At 41.0% G+C, this 19191-nt stretch overlaps 1 protein-coding gene across 1 annotated transcript in view; it reads left to right on the top strand.

The window, feature by feature from the left end:
- Positions 1-18553, top strand: part of LOC143774257 (uncharacterized) — a 112742-nt gene extending 94189 nt beyond the window's left edge. Inside the window, exons 4-9 of the mRNA XM_077261659.1 lie at positions 7961-8326; positions 10095-10202; positions 11154-11181; positions 12277-12338; positions 12423-12469; positions 16552-18553. Of these exons, the coding sequence (XP_077117774.1) occupies positions 7961-8326; positions 10095-10202; positions 11154-11181; positions 12277-12338; positions 12423-12469; positions 16552-16716 (776 nt within the window). The 3' untranslated portion in view covers positions 16717-18553. The remainder of the gene's footprint in view (positions 1-7960; positions 8327-10094; positions 10203-11153; positions 11182-12276; positions 12339-12422; positions 12470-16551) is intronic.
- Positions 18554-19191: the final 638 nt, after the last annotated feature.

The raw sequence follows: 19191 nt of genomic DNA, 5'->3' as shown, positions 1-19191 counted from the left end.
AGGCAGAGACCAGAGTAACTGGATCCGGCGGGGGTTTCTTCTATATTAAGTCACTTGGAGATTTAGATGGAAACCCCAAAGTAAGTGCTCACCATAGAGTGCAGGATAAAGGTGAGCCCAAATGTTATGTAAAATGAAACCAAGTAAAGCTACAAATCAATAAAAAAAAGCAAGTCCCGACTCTGGTATGTCATCTATTATCAGAAATATAGGGAACTTCCATGTCACTGGTATTACAGCTGTTCTGGAGAAGCAAAATGGCTCCTCACCCCCCCAAAATAAATAAAAAAAAATTCTGCTCTCCCAAATCCAAATGCCCACCTCCGTTCTGAGTCCCAGTGTGCCTAAACCACATTTAACATCCACATGTTTGGCATTTCTGTAGCGATGAGAGCCAGCCTAATTTGCTGGTGTATGTCTCCAGAAGCATAAGTTGGTCACTACAACGTACTCGTCACTACAACAAACTGGTCACTAAAACGTACCGATCACTGTAACATACTGGGCACTACAATGGCAGTTTGCAAGTTTTACTTCGCAACATCCACAGCTTCTTGTTTCTGTAAAACACCCATAGAGTAAAAATCGTCACTACACCAAGAGATAAATTCCTAAGGGGATGTGATTTTCAAAATGGGGTCACTTGAGGGAGGATTCTGCTTTTGTAGCACTTAGGGGCTCTGTATATGGAGTCCGCAAACTATTCTAGTAAAATCTGTGCTCTTGGAGGCAAATCGCATTCTGTTCCTCCCGAGTCTCGCCGTATAGCTAAGCTGTATTGTACAGCCACATATGGGGTATGTCTATTTTCAGCAGAAATTGTGGGACAAATTTTATGTCCTGTTTGCTCATTTTTCCTTATATAAATATAAAATCTTTGTTTAAAACGAAATTTTGGTGGCAAAAATGTAACTATTTTTTCTTCACTACCATTTTGTATAAAATTCTGTGACACACCTGTCGTGTCACTATGATCACTGAACCCCTAGATGAATTCATTGAGAAGTGTAGTTTGTAAAATTCAGTTACTTATGGGGGGGGGGGGTCCTGCTGCTCTGACACCACTGCTAATGTGATATGGCTTCCTAAAACCAGTTCTGCAAAATCTGAACTCAAATACGTTGCTTCTTTCCTTCTGACCTTTTGCACTGTGCATCAAAAGTAGTTTTCAACCAAATATATGGTATTGGTGTAATCATGACAAATAGCACAACAATGTTTGGGTTCATTTTGTCCTGTTACCCTTGTGAAAATAAAAAAAATAGGGCTAAAATAACATTTTCGTGGGAAAGGATTGATATATTTAGTTTCAGTGCTCTACATTATAAACTTCGGTGAAGCACCTGGAGGTTGAATTTGCTCACCACACATCTAGATACATTCCTTGAGATGAAAGGTCACTTTGGGGTCTCTTGTTGGGGGTTTCCACTGTTTAGGCACATCAGGGACTCTCCAAACGTGACATTACACACATAGACTAGCTCATCAAAATCTGAGTTCCAAAACGTCACTTCTTCCTTTCTGATACCTGTCGTGCACCCAAAGAGTAATTCTCCCCCAAATATGGGGTATCTGAATACTAGGGAGATATTGCACAACAAAAATTAGGTTCCATTTCCTCTCGTTAACCGCATGAAAATAAAAAAATTGGGGCTAAAATAATATTTTTGTGGGAATTTTCTTTTTACACGACTCTACAGTATACATTTCTGTAAATCACCTGGGGGTTCAATGTGCTCACCACACATCTAATTACATTCCTTGAGTGGTCTAATTTCTGATATTGGATCTTTTTTGGGGGGGTTTCCACTGTTAAGGCACATCAGCGGCTTTCCAAATGCAACATGGCGTCCACTCATTATTCCAGCCAAAGTCAAATGGTGCTCTTTCCCTTCCATGCCTTGCCTTGAGCCGAAACAATAATTTTTCCCCATATATGGGTATCTGCGTACTTAGAAGAAATTCGACAAAAAAATTTGGGGTCCATTTTCTCCAGTTACTCTTGTGAAAATTCAAAATTCGGCACTACAAAAACATTTTTGTAAGAACAAATTAATTAATTTAATTTCAAAGCTTAACATTTTAAACTTGTGCAAAGCATCTGGCTATTCAAGGTGCTCACCACACAACTAGATAAGTTCCTTGGGGGGTCTAGTTTCTAAAATGGTATCACGTGTGGGGGGTTTCCACTGTTTAGGTCCATCAGGGGCTTTTCAAATGCAAAATAGTGTGTGACAATGATTCCAGAAAATGTTGCATTCAAAAAGTCAAATGGTGCTCTTTCAATTCCGAGTCCTGCCGTGTGCCTAAACAGTAGTTTTTTTTCCACATATTGGATATCGGCATGCCCAGGGGAAATTGTGCAACAAATTGTCCAGTGCAATTATTTCACCTGTTACCTTTGTGAAAATCCAAAATTTGGGGTTAAATTATTTTTTTTTATTTTCACTGCTCTAAGTTATAAACTTCTGTGAAGCACTTGGGGATTTAAGGTGCTTACCATACATCTAGATAAGTTTACTGATGGTCTAGTTTCCAAAATTATGTCACCTGTGGGGCATTTCCACTGTTCAGGCACACCAAGGGCTATCCAAATGCAACATGGCATCCGCTAATTATTCCAGCAAATTTTACATTGAAAAAGTCAAATGGCATTCCTTTCCTTCCATGCCTTGTTTTGAGCCCAAACAGTAGTTTTTCTCCATATATGGGGTATTAGTGTACTTAGAATAAATTTCACACAAAAATTTGAGTCCATTTTCTCCTGTTACTCTCATGACAATGCAAAATTTGGGACTACAAGAACATTTTTGTGAGAAAAGTTAAATTTCTTTAATTTCAAAGCTCAACGTTATAAACTTTTGCAAAGCATCTGGCTGTTCAAGGTGCTCACCACACAACTTGATAAGTTCCTTAAGGGATCTAGTTTCTAAAATATTTTCACATGTGGGGGGTTTCCAATGTGTAAGTCCATCAGGGGCTTTTCTAATGCAAAATGGCGTGTGCTAATGATTTCAGAAAATGTTGCATTCAAAAAGTAAAATGGCACTCCTTCTCTTCCGGGCCCTGCTGTGTGCCTAAACAGTAGTTTTTCTCCACATATTGGGTATCGGCGTACCCAGGGGAAATTGAGCAACAAATATTTCAGTACAATTTCTCCTGTTACCTTTGTGAAAATCCAAAATTTGGAGTTATTTTTTCTTTCATTTTCACGGCGTAAAGTTATAAACTTCTGTGAAGCACCTGGGGATTTAAGGTGCCCACCGTACATCTAGATAAGTTCACTGATGGGCCTAGTTTCCCAAATTATGTCACCTGTGGGGCATTTCCACTGTTTAGGCACATCAAGGGCTATCCAAATGCAACATGGGGTCCGCTAATTACCATATTCCAGCAAATTTTGAATTGAAAAAGTCAAATGGCGCTCCTTCCCTTCTGAGTCCTGCCGTGCGCCTAAACAGTAGTTTCCCCCAACATATGTGATATCGGCATCCTCAAGAGAAATTTCACAACAAACTTTGTGGTCCATTTTATCCTGTTACTTTGAAAATAAAATAAAAAATTGGGTCAAAATAAATTTTTTGTGAAAGGTTAATTTTTTCCGCCCTCATTCTATTAATTCCTGTGAAACACCTGAAGGGTTAATAAACTTTTTAAATGTGGTTTTGATCACTGTGAGGGCTGCAGTTTGTATAATAGTGCTGGTTTTGGTATTTTCTGTCATATAGACCTCTTCAAATGTGACTTCAAATGTGATGTTGTCCCTTAAAAAAGAGTTTTGTAAATTTTGTTGGAAAATGAGAAATCATTATTCATCTTTTAACCCTTATAACTTCCTAAGAAAAATAAATCTTTCAAAAATTGTGCTGATGTAAAGTAGACATGTAGGAAACGTTATTCTTAACTATTTTGTATGACATAACTCTCTAATTTAAGGGCATAAAAATTGAAAGTTTGAAAATGTTCTACATTTTTGCCAAACTTTCAATTTTTTCACAAATTATTTTTGTTATTATTATTATTATTATTATTGTTTATATAGCACCATTGATTCCATGGTGCTGTACATGAGAAGAGGGTACATACAAATTTACAGATATCACTTAGAGTAAGCAAACTAACAATTACAGACTGATACAGAGGGGCGAGGACCCTGCCCTTGCAGGATTACATTCTACAGGATGGTGGGGAAGGAGACAATAGGTTGAGGGTTGCAGGAGCTCCGGTGTTGGTGAGGTGGTAGCTTCGGTAGTGGAGAGGAAGCAGCGGGGTCAGTGCAGGCTGTAGGCTTTCCTGAAGAGGTGGGTTTTCAGGTTCCGTCTGAAGGATCCGAATGTGGTTGATAGTCGGACATGTTGGGGCGAAAAATTCCAGAGGATGGAGGATATTCTGGAAAAGTCTTGAAGGCGGTTGGGTGAGGAGTGAATTAATGTGGAGGAGAGAAGGAGGTCTTGGGAGGACCGGAGATTACGTGAGGGAAGATATCCGGAGATTACGTGAGGGAAGATATCGGGAGATTAGTTCAGAGATATATGGAGGAGACAGGTTATTGATGGCTTTGTATTTTAGCGTTAGTAATTTGAACTGAATACGCTGAGGGAATGGGAGCCAGTGAAGAGATTTGCAGAGGGGGTAAGCGGAGGAGTAGCGAGGAGAGAGATGAATTAGTCAGGCAGCAGATTTAAGGATGGACTGGGGAGGTGCAAGGGTGTTAGCAGGGAGGCCACAGAAAAGGATGTTGCAGAAGTCAAGGCAGGAGTTGATGAGGGCATACACAAGCATTTTAGTAGATTGACGGTTGAGGAAAGGATGGATTCTGGAGATATTTTTGAGCTGGAGGCGACAGGAGGTGGAAAGAGCTTGGATGTGTGGTTTGAAGGATAGGGCAGAGTCAAGGGTTACTCCGAGACAGTGGATTTCCAGTACGGGGGAAAGCGTGATGTCATTTAATTGCGATAGATAGGTCAGGTAAGGAAGATCTATGAGATCTATGAGATGAGGAGGAAAGGTGATGAGTTCAGATTTGTCCACATTGAGTTTGAGGAAGTGAGAGGAGATGTAGGAGGATATGGCTGATAGACGCTCTGGGATTCTGGACAGCAGAGAGGTCTCGTCTGGGACAGAAAGGTAGATCTGAGTGTTATCAGCGTAAAGGTGGTACTGGAATCCATGAGATTTTATGAGTTGTCCCAAGCCAAGTGTATAGATTGAGAAGAGTAGGGGTCATAGAACAGAGCCTTGGGGGACTCCAACAGAGAGAGGGTGGGATGAGGAGGTAGTGGTGAGGGAGTGGGAGATGCTGAATGTATGGTTGGAAAGGTATGAAACCAGATTGTAGATTGTCAAAGAGCAAGTTAGATGAGAGGTAGGAGGAAAGTTCAGCGTGGAAGTGCTGCTCCAAGAGTTTTGAAGCAAATGGGAGTAGCGATATTGGGTGATAGCTGGATATAGGTGTTGGATCGAGGGTTGGCTTTTTAAGGATAGGCTTGATTGTGGCATGTTTTAAAGCAGAAGGGAAGTTGCCAGAAGTTAGTGATAGGTTGAAGAGGTGGGTTAGGGATGGTATAAAAGTGTTGGTTAAGTTGGGGAGAAGGTGGGATGAGATGGGGCCGAGCACACAGGTGGTGAGGTGCGATTTGGAGAGGAGACCCCCCTTCAGTGATGTTGGATAGGGAGGTTATGGGGTTTGGGCATTGGTCTGGTATACAAAGGGGTTGTGGTGGTTGAACAATGAAGACTTGCCTTGTTTGGTCGATCTTATTTTTAAAGTGTGTGGCAAAGTCCTCAGCAGATATGAGGGAGGTTGGAGGGGGCAGTGGGGGGCGGAGGAGAGAGTTAAAGGTTTTGAATAACTGTTTGGGGTTGTAGGATAAGGAAGATACAAGGGTTGTGAAGTAGGCCTTTTTAGCTGAGGTGAGAGCAGATTTAAATGCCAGTGTTGCCTATTTGAATGCAGTGAAGTCATCTTGCGAATTTGTTTTCTTCCAATGCCGCTCTGCAACTCTGGACACTTGCCAGAGCTTTTTAGTGGTGTTATTGTGCCAGGGTTGTCTATTGATACGTCGCCCTCTGCCATGAATGAGAGGGGCAACGTGTCAGTAGCTGATGCAAGAGTGGCATTGTAGAAAGCAGTGGTAGTGTCTGTTGTGGAGTAAGGATATGGATGCCAGTGGTAGGATAGAGTCAGAGAGTGTGTGGGCATCTAGGTGTGCAAGGTTTCTGTGGGGGTGCGCATGTTGCTGGACATGGGTGGCCAGTGAGGAGGACAGGGATGAGAAGGTGAGCAGATGGTGGTCAGATAGAGGGAGAGAGGAGGTGGTGAAGTTAGATAGAGAGCAGAAATGGGTGAAGACCAGATCTAGTGTATGTCCATCTGTGTGGGTGGCTGCGGAGGACCACTGAGTAAGTCCAAAAGATGAAGTAAGGGACAGAATTTTGGAGGCTGTTGACTGAACGGTATAAGTGGGGATGTTGAAGTCACCCATGATGATGGTGGGAATGTCAACAGAGACAAAGTGAAGAAGCCAGGTGGAGAATTGGTCAATAAAGGCAGGTGCCAGGCCCAGAGGTCGGTATATGATGGCCACTTGGAGGTTGGAGAGAGAGTAGATGCAGATAGAGTGGGCTTCAAAAGAGGGGAGGATAAGGGAGAGCATAGGTGGGATTGGGTTAAAGGTGCAGTTTGAAGAAAGGAGAAGACCCACTCCTCCACCATGTCTTTTGCCGGGGTGAGGGGTGTGGGTGAAGTGGAGGCTGCCATAACACAGCGCAGCAGGGGAGGCGGTGTCAGAGGGTGTTAGCCATGCTTCTGTGAGGTTGAGGAAGGCAAGATTGTGAGAGAGAAAAAGGTCATGAATCCCATGAAGCTTATTGCAGATTGAGCTGGCATTCCAGAGTGCTCCGGAGAGAGGGAGCAGGGGGGTGGGCGTCAGGGGCATAAGTATTATGTTGGAAAGATTGGGGTAGTTCATATTAGATAGAGAGCGGTAGGAGAGGGTAGTAATGGGAGGTGATGAGCTGTAGGGGTCCAGGGTTGGGAGATATGTCACCAGCAGTGAGGAGAAGCAAAGAAAGAGAGAGCAGGTAGGAGAAGGAGAGTGGGCAGCTTGTTTTATGTTTTATTAGGACAGATTTGAGGTTGAGGAGCAGGTCAGCAGGGGAGGACAGGTGGGGAGGTAAGAATGAAGGGGGGATGATTATTTGGTTAGAAGGTGCTGGGGTTTGTGGATAGCAAAGGAGAGAGAGGATTAGTGGAGCAAACACTGTAAGAGCATATGTAAACATGGTGAAGGAGTAAGATGGGTTATATCCAAGTAATAAGAAGTGCTTATTCAGCAGACATACCTAAAAGAGACAGATACATAGAGTGGGGTCCTGACTCCTGCTGTGATTAACTGCCGTTGAAATAACTGCGGCGTCGCGATGCTTAGCTGCTGTGAGGCTTTGCTGCAGGCATGCCTGAACCCACACACGTGCACCCCTTAAGATGCTGCTAAATTTAATAAACGCAAGTCACATCAAACAAATGTTACCACTATCATGAAGTACAATATGTCTCAAAAAATTATCTCAGAATCAGTGGGATCCATTGAAGCATTCACTCATAAAGTGAAAATGGTCAGATTTGTAATATTTGGCCTGGTCATGAAGGTGAAAATAGGCTTAGGAGTGAAGAGGTTAAAGAAAATGTAATATATTAGCTAAACTGGATTTTTTTTCCAATAATGATAATCGCTTTATTGTATTGTTGAATGACTAGATAAGCCAGTATACTAACACTGTACTCAGCACAGAGAGATAAGATCTGTGTGTGGCTCCCCTTATCTCTACGGAGGGCTGTCTTCCATTTCACTAATAGTCAATTCCATTTTTAGCCAATTGATTCACTTTAGCAGTCATACAGCACTTGCACCCTTTTGAATTATTTAGAATTAATTTCCTTTTAAATTTCTCGCATTAGATATATCCAACAAGCCACCTTTTGAAGTTGTGCAGCAATACACAATCTCTCCGGACAGAACAGATTCTGCAACCATCAACTGCTCATTCACACACCAACCAGGCATTGACACTCTGTGGATGGGAGTTTTCTGGAGAGTGGGCAGCCCAAGGGGATTTTACGCCTATCACCCCTTAATGGAGATGGTCCACTCCAGCTACAGAGGAAGGACAGAGCTGAGAGGACTGGCTGATCTCCATATAAAGGGCATTACCGATACTGATAACACAACATATTACTGCTTTGTGATGTTCAAGCTCTGTATCGATAGTGACAAAACCAGCTCATCCATTCAGTATGGAAGTGAGACCAATCTAATGGTAGATGGTAAGTGCAAAGAAACTAATAATGAAGGAACACCATTCATGTGTCATGTCTCAGTATCAGAGAAGAGCACATTTGCCGAATTTTCCTTGGAAATTTGAATCACTGTAACTTGATTTTGCCGCATAACCAAAACACTTCAAAGCCTATAGTTGCCTATAGTTGCACTGAAAAGATGTGTCTGTGATGATTCTCTTTTCCTCATACTCTAATAATCACTGCCGTCACACACAGTTTCTTCAACATCTTATGGCTTTGACTCCCTATCTTCTCTGTGTCTAAACTATAAGCTATAGCATCCTCTCTTTATAAAGATTAGGCAAAAAATGGGTGATGCATTCCCTGCTTCAGCTTTTACACAGGCTATGATAGTCAATCTTATTTAACTGTGTGCTATAATCACTTTTCAGTCAGCAGTAGTGTCTGCGCATGGTGATCTTAAACTTCATCCCCCTTATCCTTTTTCAAGTGCCCCAAAGGGGAGGAGAGGAGTGATGTCACACACATGTGAGCAGACTCCTCTCACTTTTTCAGCAGCTGCTTCCCTTAGTGCTTAAAAGGGGAAAATATCAAACATTTTTTAATTATTTTTCATATTCATCTATGATCAGCAATTTTCACGTGTTGGCACAGATTCTCAATGAGATTTCAGTCTGGACTGTGAATGGGCCATTCGTATATATGAATATTCTCTGATCTAAACACTCCATTGTAACTCTGGCAGGATGTTTAGGGTTATTGTACTGCTGGAAGGTGAAACTATGCCACAGTCTTAAGTCTTTTGAAGTCTCTAACAGTTTTTCCTCCAGGATTGTCCTGTATTAAGCTCCATCAATCTTCTGTTCACCTCTGACCAGCTTTGATGTCCCTGCTGAAGAAAAGCATCCCCTCAGCATGATGCTGCTACCACCATGTGTGACAGTAGGGATGGTGTTTTCAGGATGATGTTTAGTTTAAGTTTTCTGCCACACGCAATGTTTTGCATTTAGCCCAAAAACTTTTACTTTGGTTTTATTTGACCAGAACAACTTCGTCCATGTGCTCACTGTGTCCCATAAATTACTTTTTGCAAGTTGCAGATGGGACTTCTTATGGCTTTGAAAAATGGATTTCTTCTTTCCTCTTTCATAAAGGCCAGATTTGTGGACTACATAACTAATATGTGGACATATTCTCCTTTCTGAGTTGTGGATCTTCAGATCTTTCAGATTTATATTTTTAAGATAATTAAAAAACCATCTATCATTTCCTTTTCACCTCACAAATACCTACTACTTAGTATCCTTATCACAGAGAATCCAAATAAAAAACATTTAATCATGTAACGTGAAAACTGTGGATAAGTTCTCTTTGAATAAATATTTTTTAAGGCAGTGTATATGTCATTGAGCTTGTTGGAGTGGACTTGTGGCCCCTTCTAGAATGGAGTAGACCTCCTACCTGCCATGTATTATTTATTAGTGTGGCACAGAAAGTCGAGTGGTATACAAAAGCCCCATAGCAATTATTTGATCAGTGGCCGCACATACTGTAGGCACCTCCACTTCAATCAGAATGGGTTGGAAGAGTCCTGTTCTCAGGGGTCCAGATACGCAATCTAAAGATTGCTGGTAGTTCCATCGGTCAGAGCCCCAGCGATTAGCAAGTTAATACACTGTCACATGGATAGGGAAAAATAGATTTTTTTGTGGTGAATAACAATTTAACATAATTGTAAATAATCTGAGCTAATATTGATAATGTAATTCTAATTGATCTATTTTGGATACAGGTTTTCATAACCAGCCTGATGATCGCACATGGGTATTTATCTTGATTGCTGCTGTGTTCATAATTATTTTATGTGCTGTAATCATCATCTTCATCTTAACGAAAAGAGGTAAGAGATCCTTCCCCTGCAGGGTGATACAGATAGAATGGAGCTATAAATCTCCTGCAATCCTGCAAGGTGATACAGACAAGGGGAGACTATGAGTCTCCTCTCCCTGCAGGGTGATAGATAGAATCTTCTACTTTTGCGGGGTGTTAAAGATAGGAGGAGCTATGAGTATCCTCCCACTGCAAGGTGACACAGATTGAATGAGCAGTAAGTCTCCTCTTCCTTCAGGGCTGTTCAGATAGAAGTAGCTATGATACGCCACTCTCTGCAGGGTGATACAGATAGGAGGAGCTATGAGTCTCCTCCCCTACAGGGTGACACAGATAGGAGGAGCTATGAGTCTCCTCCCCTACAGGGTGATACAGATAGGAGGAGCTATGAGTCTCCTCCCCCTGCAGGGTGATTCAGATAGGATGAGCTATGAGTCTCCTCCCCTACAGGGTGATACAGATAGGAGGAGCTGTGAGTCTCCTCCCCCTACAGAGTGATACAGATAGGATGAGCTATGAGTCTCATCCCCCTACAGGGTGATGCAGATAAATGAGCTATGAGTCTCCTCCCCCTAGAGGGTGATACAGATAGGAGGAGCTATGAGTCTCCTCCTCATACAGGGTGATACATATAGGAGGAGCTATGAGTCTCCTCCCCCTACAGGGTGATACAGATAGGATGAGCTATGAATCTCCTCCCCTACAGGGTGATACAGATAGGAGGAGCTATGAGTCTCCTCCCCATACAGGGTGATGCAGATAGGAGGAGCTATGAGTCTCCTCCCCCTACAGGGTGATACAGATAGGATGAGCTATGAGTCTCCTCCCCCTACAGGGTGATACAGATAGACGTTGTGAGTCTCCTTCCCCTGGAGGGTGATACAGGTAGAAGGAGCTCATCCTCTTACAGGTTACAATGCAAGTGTTAATCATTATTATTCTATTTTAATTCTTCTTCTAGGTATTATTTGCATGAAGCCCAGCAGAAGGTGTGTTTGTCATATACTGATGTATTACATTTTGTGTCCAATTAAGCAAATACACCACATATAAACAGCACAATTATGAGCCACTATTTTATTACAAAATCTGCAGAAAACAACACATAATATTACAATGTTTTCTGTATGATCTCTCCATGCTCCATGAGGGTGGATTTTCTGTAAAAAAAAAAGTAGTGTATTAGTTTTATGGGTTTGGAGTAGTACACGAAAGCCAATCTGAATATGAGGAGCTTCGCTGTTTAGCTTTTTATGTGAGGGTTCCGGGTGTGATAGGGCCTTAAACAGTGGAAATATAAATACATGGATTTTAAATGACCTCAGACTCCAACAGAAAGTGCAGCTAAACTTTAGCATAGCTGTGCACTAATAGATCAGATATCAAAACCATATAGAAGATTGAAAGTTGCTGCAAATCTGTAAAAATTATATTGTCATAATGGCTTAAGCTTTTCCATGAAATTCACTTTGCATCAGGTTGATTCGACCTCAATCAAAATGTATCATTATGCTCAGGGATTTCTCCCAATACCAGAACATAAAAATGTTTAGAAAAAAAACATTACTCTCCCAAACCTCACCTGTCCTACCTTGTGGTTTTCTATGGTTTACTTCTTTGGTCTGGTCTTGACTTGATCATCTTCAGAATCTTTCCGAACCCGCCATCTTCACTGACTCCTGCACAGATTAGGCCCCAAAATATCTTAATGTCAATGTTAAAGATGCCACAGAAGGCATGGTTAAGTCCAGACCGAAGAAGACATCTGAAGTTAAGCCATACAGTGGGACCGGTGAGGGCAGGGTGAGTATACATAAATCTGTTTTTTAACTCTTTCCCAACCCCATATAATCCAGGAAGATCATGGCTGGCCATTTGACATTTTGCTGGTTTCTTGTTAAGCAAAACTTTCAGATTTGAGCAAATCCCCATTTTTTTATTACATTTGTGGCACATTCAATTTGGTCATATATAGCAGGTAATCATTACCCAGTAATGGTCAATCAAGGATGAATTTTAGAGAACTCTTTTGCATAACGAAAATATAAATGTTTTCAATAGCTTAACAATGCCTCTTTTTTCAGGGAAGACCATAAACAGATGACCTCAGAAAATGCAGTAACAGAGCAGATTCCTTCTGGCAATGGTGAGTTTCACTGAATAACAGAGGTAAGGCGCTTCTACTTTTCCAAGAAAATAACTTTTTACTTCTATTTTCATTTTTTTCTAGTACAAACGCCAAGAGCGTCCTCCATTGCGCCTCCACCACCACAAGAGGTGAGATTTATTATGAGAGCTTCATGAGTTATTCCTTTTCAATTCTCTTGATGATCTAAAGCACACATGTCAAACTCTGGCCTGTGGGCCAAATCTGGTGAATATTTTGCCCGCAACACCAGCACCCCTCATTATACTATATGGAGAACTACATGTGGTTATTATATTGTATAAAAGACTACATGGGGCCCATTATTCTGTATGTAGGCTTATGTTGGGCCCATTATTTTGTATGGAGGACTATGTGGGGCCCATTATACTGTATGGAGGACTACATGGGGCCCATTATTCTGTATGAAGGGCTATGTGAGGCACATTATTTTGTATGGAGTACTATTCAGGCACCATTATACTGCATGGGGTACTATGTGTGTCCATTACACTGTATGGAGAACTGTATAGCGCCCACTATTTTGTATGGAGGACTGTGTAAGGCCATTACACTGTCTGGAGGACGGTGTGGGGCCCATTATACTGTATGGAGAACATTGTGGGGCCCATTATATTATATGGAGGACTAGGTGAAGCTCATTTGTCCAACAGCTATCTCTCCCAACTTCCTAACACATAAGAATGTTCAGCTCTACCAATGGTTGTGATTTTCTCTATGAGAGTGCCACTACCAGTCTCCTCTGACAGAAACTTATCTCCTAATGAAAAATGTATCGGCCTTTGGAAATCCAATATGCCATATCCTTCTCTGTCTCAATGTCATATGTTATGGTAATGTCAGGAGGAGCCGATACAAATTAGTCTGCTAGCCAATCTTTCATATTTTAACTGGGTTTGGATTACTTAAGTCTAATGTATGTGGAAGTCATAATCTCTGAGATGACCAGAAGTCCATCTCGTGATCTTTGATAGAGAGTAAGCCCATATAATTGATTGGATCTGATGAGATTAAAATTCTCCAAAGTGGGCAAATTTAAGCAATAAACTTGATTCAGAAAATTTATTTTTCGCAAATTAAATATCCCATATTATGTGTGTGATCACCGACCACCATTTTCCTTAATTTGTGCAAAGTCTGTTACAAAAGAACGTATTCTGGATAATATGGATTTTTGTAAAATTCAAGTTGAATTAATTTCCACTCCAATACATTTCTCCAAGTCTATAAAACAATGCTATCTCTCAGAAAAGTAAAATCAGATGTCTAAACAAGAGTTGGGTCTACAATTATATCTATTGTGTCTAATTATTTCTGCTATTTTTATGGCTAACCGTCAAAAAAATTGAAATGTCAGAATTGCTGTTTTTGCCACATTTTGATTTGATCATAATTCAAGAGACTGGAAAGTCATATGGATCCCAAAAATGATAATGATAATAACTGCAGCCCGTATAGAAAAAAATAAACCCATAAGCCGTGTTCCAACCTTTTGTCAATATTTTACATCAGTATATGTAAGCCAAACGAGGAGTGGGTGATATGTGCAAAAATGGTGATGTTTCTATTATACTTTTTTTCTGTTTGCTCCATTCCTGATTTTGACTTACAAATACTGATGTAAAATACTGACCAAATACTGAAGGTGGGAATATGGCTTTATACAACTGTATCAAACCAAAATTTAAAATTATGAATTTAAGAATTTGGCGACACAAACCAAATATACATTTTTTATTATTTTTTTAAGTAGTGAAGTAGGACAAAGTCAACATATTGTTGCTGTAAAGTAAACTCATTTAAATTAAAACACAAAAAAGCAATATCTGAACTTTTTCTCTACAAATTGGATAGCAAATAACAAGCCATCATTCAAATAATTAAAAGAGTATAGCTTTTGGATGTTGAAGAGTAAAAATTAAAGTCAAAATGTGCCCTCTGACACTCCAAATGCTCTCTATGAATCTGTAGTTGGCCATTGGGAAAACTTCGAATTTTACAGGAACCACTATTTTGTTTAAGGACAATTTGCATCTATGGACTTAGCCTTGGTAGGGTCTACCCATAGTTATTGTAACAATAATCATTGGAGCCTATTCATCAATGCTTGTAAGCCTGAAAATTGGTGTAAAAGCTTTGAAAGTCACATTTTTTTTTGCGCAACACAGAGTTCGGAAACCATTTTTCAACTTTTGGCATTTTCCACAAAACTCCACAAAACTTGAAGCAACTCTCCGGAAATGGGCAGTGGAAATGCTGGGGTGGGATGCTGGTAAGTTGAGAAGGAACCAGGGTGGCCACACCCACCCTTGCAATTCATTAAAAAGAAAAATTCTTGTGTTTTGTATAATAGAAATGCTACTCCAGTCCATTACTAGAGTATATTTTCTGTTGCGGCACATAGTGAAACATTACAGATTTGGCAAATTTGGTAAAAAATGTAAACACTCATTGTACTCTTCTTTAAGACTGGCGTGTGTAGGGGTCGAGTTCCCACCTCTGCACAGGGGGAATCTCGAGCCATCTCCGCTGCGGTCTCCCATTCTTCTCCAGCTGCAGTGGAGACGTCAGTCCCAGAGTCTGGCTCAGCCTGATACTGTGCGGATGGTTACTGCTGCCCTTCCAGGCTCAGCGATTGCAGCCAGTACTGTTGTGAATTAGACTTCTTGGCTCCCTCTGGTGGTTATTAGTGATATGACTCTGGGATTTTCTTTCCTCAGTTTGCACCCACCTGGGTCGTTAGTCCAGGGGTGTTGCTATATAAACCTCCTGGATCCTTAGTCCAGTGCCTGGCATCGTTGTAATCAGATCCTTTTTGTTTGCTCCTATCTGCTGGTCTTGGTTCGTGCAAAATTAAGCTAAGTCCTGCTTCTTTGTTTTTTGGGTTATTTGCTTGCTCTCATTTTTGTCCAGCTTGTACTAAATGTGATTCCTGACCTTGCTGGAAGCTCTAGGGGGCTGGTGTTCTCCCCCCGGGCCGTTAGACGGTTCGGGGGTTCTTGAATATCCAGCGTGGATATTTTTGATAGGGTTTTTGCTGACCATATAAGTTATCTTACTATATTCTGCTATTAGCTAGTGGGCCTCTCTTTGCTAAATACCTAGCTCATCCTTACGTTTGTCTTTTCCTCTTACCTCACCGTTATTATTTGTTGGGGGCTTGTATCCAACTTTTGGGGTCTTTTCTCTGGAGGCAAGAAAGGTCTTTCTTTTCCCTTCTAGGGTTAGTTAGTTCTCCGGCTGGCGCGAGACGTCTAGAATCAACGTAGGCACGTTCCCCGGCTGCTGTTATTTGTGGTGCTAGGATTAGATATATGGTCAGATCAGTTACCACTGCCCTATGAGCTGGTTTTTGTGTTTGCAGACTTAGAAACTATTTCTGAGACCCTCTGCCATTGGGGTCATAACACAGTACTGGTCAGCCACGAGCAGACGTCTCTGGGACTAAGTCCTGCTTTTCCCCTTCTGAGCATGCCCGGGGTAAGACATCTCATTGGAGGTCGGGGGTTACACGCTCAGGTACTGTGGCAGCTCCTATTGGTCCTCTAGGAAGGTCCTGAAGTTGCTCAGATACTGTAGCAGCTCCCATTGGTCCTCTAGGAAGGTCCTGAAGTTGCTGCAGCTATAAAAGGTTCGCGTGACTGCACGGCCATGCGCTAGGATCAGCTTATGTTATGAGCTTTAGCTACTCAGTGGTCTTGTCTGCTTGTGGTCAGGGTCCGGCTTAAATAAGCCACTAGAATACCGGCACCTCCGGTGAGGAGTTTGTATGGTGAATTCAGGGCTGGCGTAAAGCCATTAGAATTCCGGCTCCACCAGAGAGGAGGTGTTTGTGTGCCTGCTACTCCCTGACCACTGATTGCTTTTGCTCTGTTAGGCAGCTGGGTTCCCCTGTGACACTAACAGGGCACAGCATTTTCCCTTCTGTGCGACTCTGTGAAGTAACAGAGTTCGCTTCTACCTCCATATTGTGCCACCATTTGCTAGCAGCAGGTTGGTCTCCTGCACGGTGCACCCCGGGCTGAGAACGCACCAATAATAATATCTAAATACACTCTGTGTGTTCCGCCAGCCATAACAGCGTGTGCTATGCCAATCTGCCCTATTGTCCCTAAACATTTATTTCAAGGCAGGTAAAGAAGCGCAATGGATGCAGAAAAGTTAATCTTTTCTTTTTCTCTTCACGTTGTAGGACTCTGCAGGAATCCTCTACGCACATTTAAATGTATCATCCTTGCAGGAAAAAGCAAGGAGTAGAAGTAAGGAGAGTAAGCCAGACAATGATTCCCTGGTTGTGTATGCTGCTGTCAAGCCCTCTCATGCTCATCAAGATATATATACAACTATCAATAAGTGAAATATAAAAGGAAAATCTTAAATTTACAGTGACAAATCTAAAACAAATTTAGGATAAAGTGAATAAGTGAACAACAAAAAAAATTGTGCAAAACTTGTTCCAGCATTGCCGATGAGTTCTTGAGGATCCTGGTCCTTGCAATTATTCTCAACCATTTTGTATTTAAAGACGTCAACAAGCAAATCTTTAGTATGCAAATTGTTTTCTGTCCATAGTCTAAGACATGTTATGTCACATCATTGGTTCGACCTGTGCAGCTAAACAGGGGTACATTAGATAAGGGGGCCCACTACTATCTCAAAATCAATGCATACATGGGTGCATAATGAAGAATTATTGGACTGTAAAGAATCAAGTTGATATTGAAATGGCTGTCTATATTTTGATACCTCTAATCATGATTTCATTAGGACATTCTAAGTTACATAATAGAGGGAAGGCTAATGAGAAGATTCCTCAACAAATTATTCAGAACAGAGGACAATTCTTTGGAGGACAAAGCAAGTCCATGAAATTTATAGACAGACCAATGACTACAAACGATTCCACAAACATTGTGTAGTACTTAATTATTACTTTAGGAGCACTGCAGGGAAATTGTGCATTTGCTTTCTCACCCCCGCATGAACTACAGCTAATAGCTTTTGAGCTCCAGCAAATGGAAACCTTATAATCAGATTGTTATTTAAGAACAAATCTAACAAATACATGGAATGTCAACATGGATAACTCTTTTTAGGATTTATTGAAACCATCTGAAGATCACATAACTAAATGGCTATCATAGGGCAATGAAGAATATAGGAACAGTCTAACGACCATAGTTTGCTACCATAAAAACAGTCGTGGAAAGTTTATCAATCCATGCCCCTTCCTTGAAGGATCTAAAAACACTTCCTCCTTAGTGGAGCCAATCGAGCTCTGTATTTAATATGAATTTTTATTAATACTCATGCTTTTCATTAAGAGATAATGTCATTAGAAACAGATCTCTGAGAGATCATCTTGGAAGTTTTTAAGATCATATGGACCATCTAGAATCGCGGAAAGCAACAGTTCTGACTTTATTTGTACATGCTGTTTTTGTCATCAGCCTTTTACAAAAAGCGTTGAATGGCGTCTTATTGCAAAGGCCAAAGAGTGGGACTGCATGAAATGAACTTCTACTGCTGAAGATTACCACATTCAAAATATGTGGATGGACCATACCATGAAATACACAAGGTCCATCTCATGAATGTTCCTCCAATGAATGTTGGTACGTTTAAATCTTGCTTATATACAATTGACTGGACATCTCTAAAACGTTACACATCAGATTCCATGTCATTTTTTGTTAAAAATCAAGCAGGCTACAGATATACAGTTGAAAGTTGATAATTTTTCTCTTTTTACTCAACTTAAGCAGCATTTATCTCATAATGTCAATTTCTTTTAGGGAAGGTGAGTAATAGCTAATAGAGGTTTGTTTCTAATTATGTTGGGTGTCAGGTCCGAGCATTCCCACATGAACAGTTTCCTGGAAAAGTGGATTGGTCATCGTGGACCACTTGAATGGCCACCAAGGTCTCCTGAGCTGATCCCTTAGACTTTTATCTTTGGGGTCATCTGAAGGCAATTGTCTATCCTGTGAAGATACGAGATGTGCAGCATCTGAAACAACAGATACTGGAAGCCTGTGCTAGAATTTCTTCTGCGGTATTGCTATCAGTGTGTTAAGAGTGGGAGAAGAGGGTTGCATTGACAATCCAACACAACGGGCAGCACTTTGAACACATTTTATAAGTGGTCATAAACTTGTAAATAACTCATGAAAGAATAAAGCTACGTTGAAACCAAGCACACCATTGTTTTTCTTGTGAAATTCTCAATACGTTTGATGTGTCACATGACCCTCTTCCCATTGAAAAAATAAAGTTGGATCCAAAATGGCTGACTTCAAAATGGCCACCATGGTCACCACCCATCTTGAAAAGTTTACCCCTCCCATATACTAATGTGCCACAAACAGGAAGTTGATATCACCAACCATTCCCATTTTATTTAGCTGTATCCATATAAATGATCCACCCTGTATGTTTAGACTATATTCCATTACTATATCATCTGGGTATTTCATGTAATTTCAGCATTTATAATACAGGTTGGTCATTTCTTATTTATTCATTATTATTAGTGATGAGCGAGCACTAAAATGCTCATGAGCTCGGTACTCAAATCGAGAAAGTTGGATGCACTCGGACTGGCTTGACTCGAATATTGAGTATAATGGAAGTCAATGGTAAACTAGAGCATTTTTCTGGCAGACCCTAACATGAGGCTGGGGAGGCTAAGAAAATCACTGAAATGGATGGAAACAGCATTCGAGTAGAATGGGAACAGCATGGGGAAGACTCTTTGACCCATTTCTATCTCCCAAGTCGCTATTGGGAACAATGTTGTCAGAGTATTATTCCACTTCAGGCTTTCACGCAG

Source organism: Ranitomeya variabilis, chromosome 5 (genome assembly GCF_051348905.1).
Source record: "Ranitomeya variabilis isolate aRanVar5 chromosome 5, aRanVar5.hap1, whole genome shotgun sequence".
Taxonomy (NCBI): Eukaryota; Metazoa; Chordata; class Amphibia; order Anura; family Dendrobatidae; genus Ranitomeya; species Ranitomeya variabilis.
The sequence above is the reverse complement of the archived record's forward strand: the minus strand, read 5'-3'. Positions and strand labels throughout refer to the sequence as shown.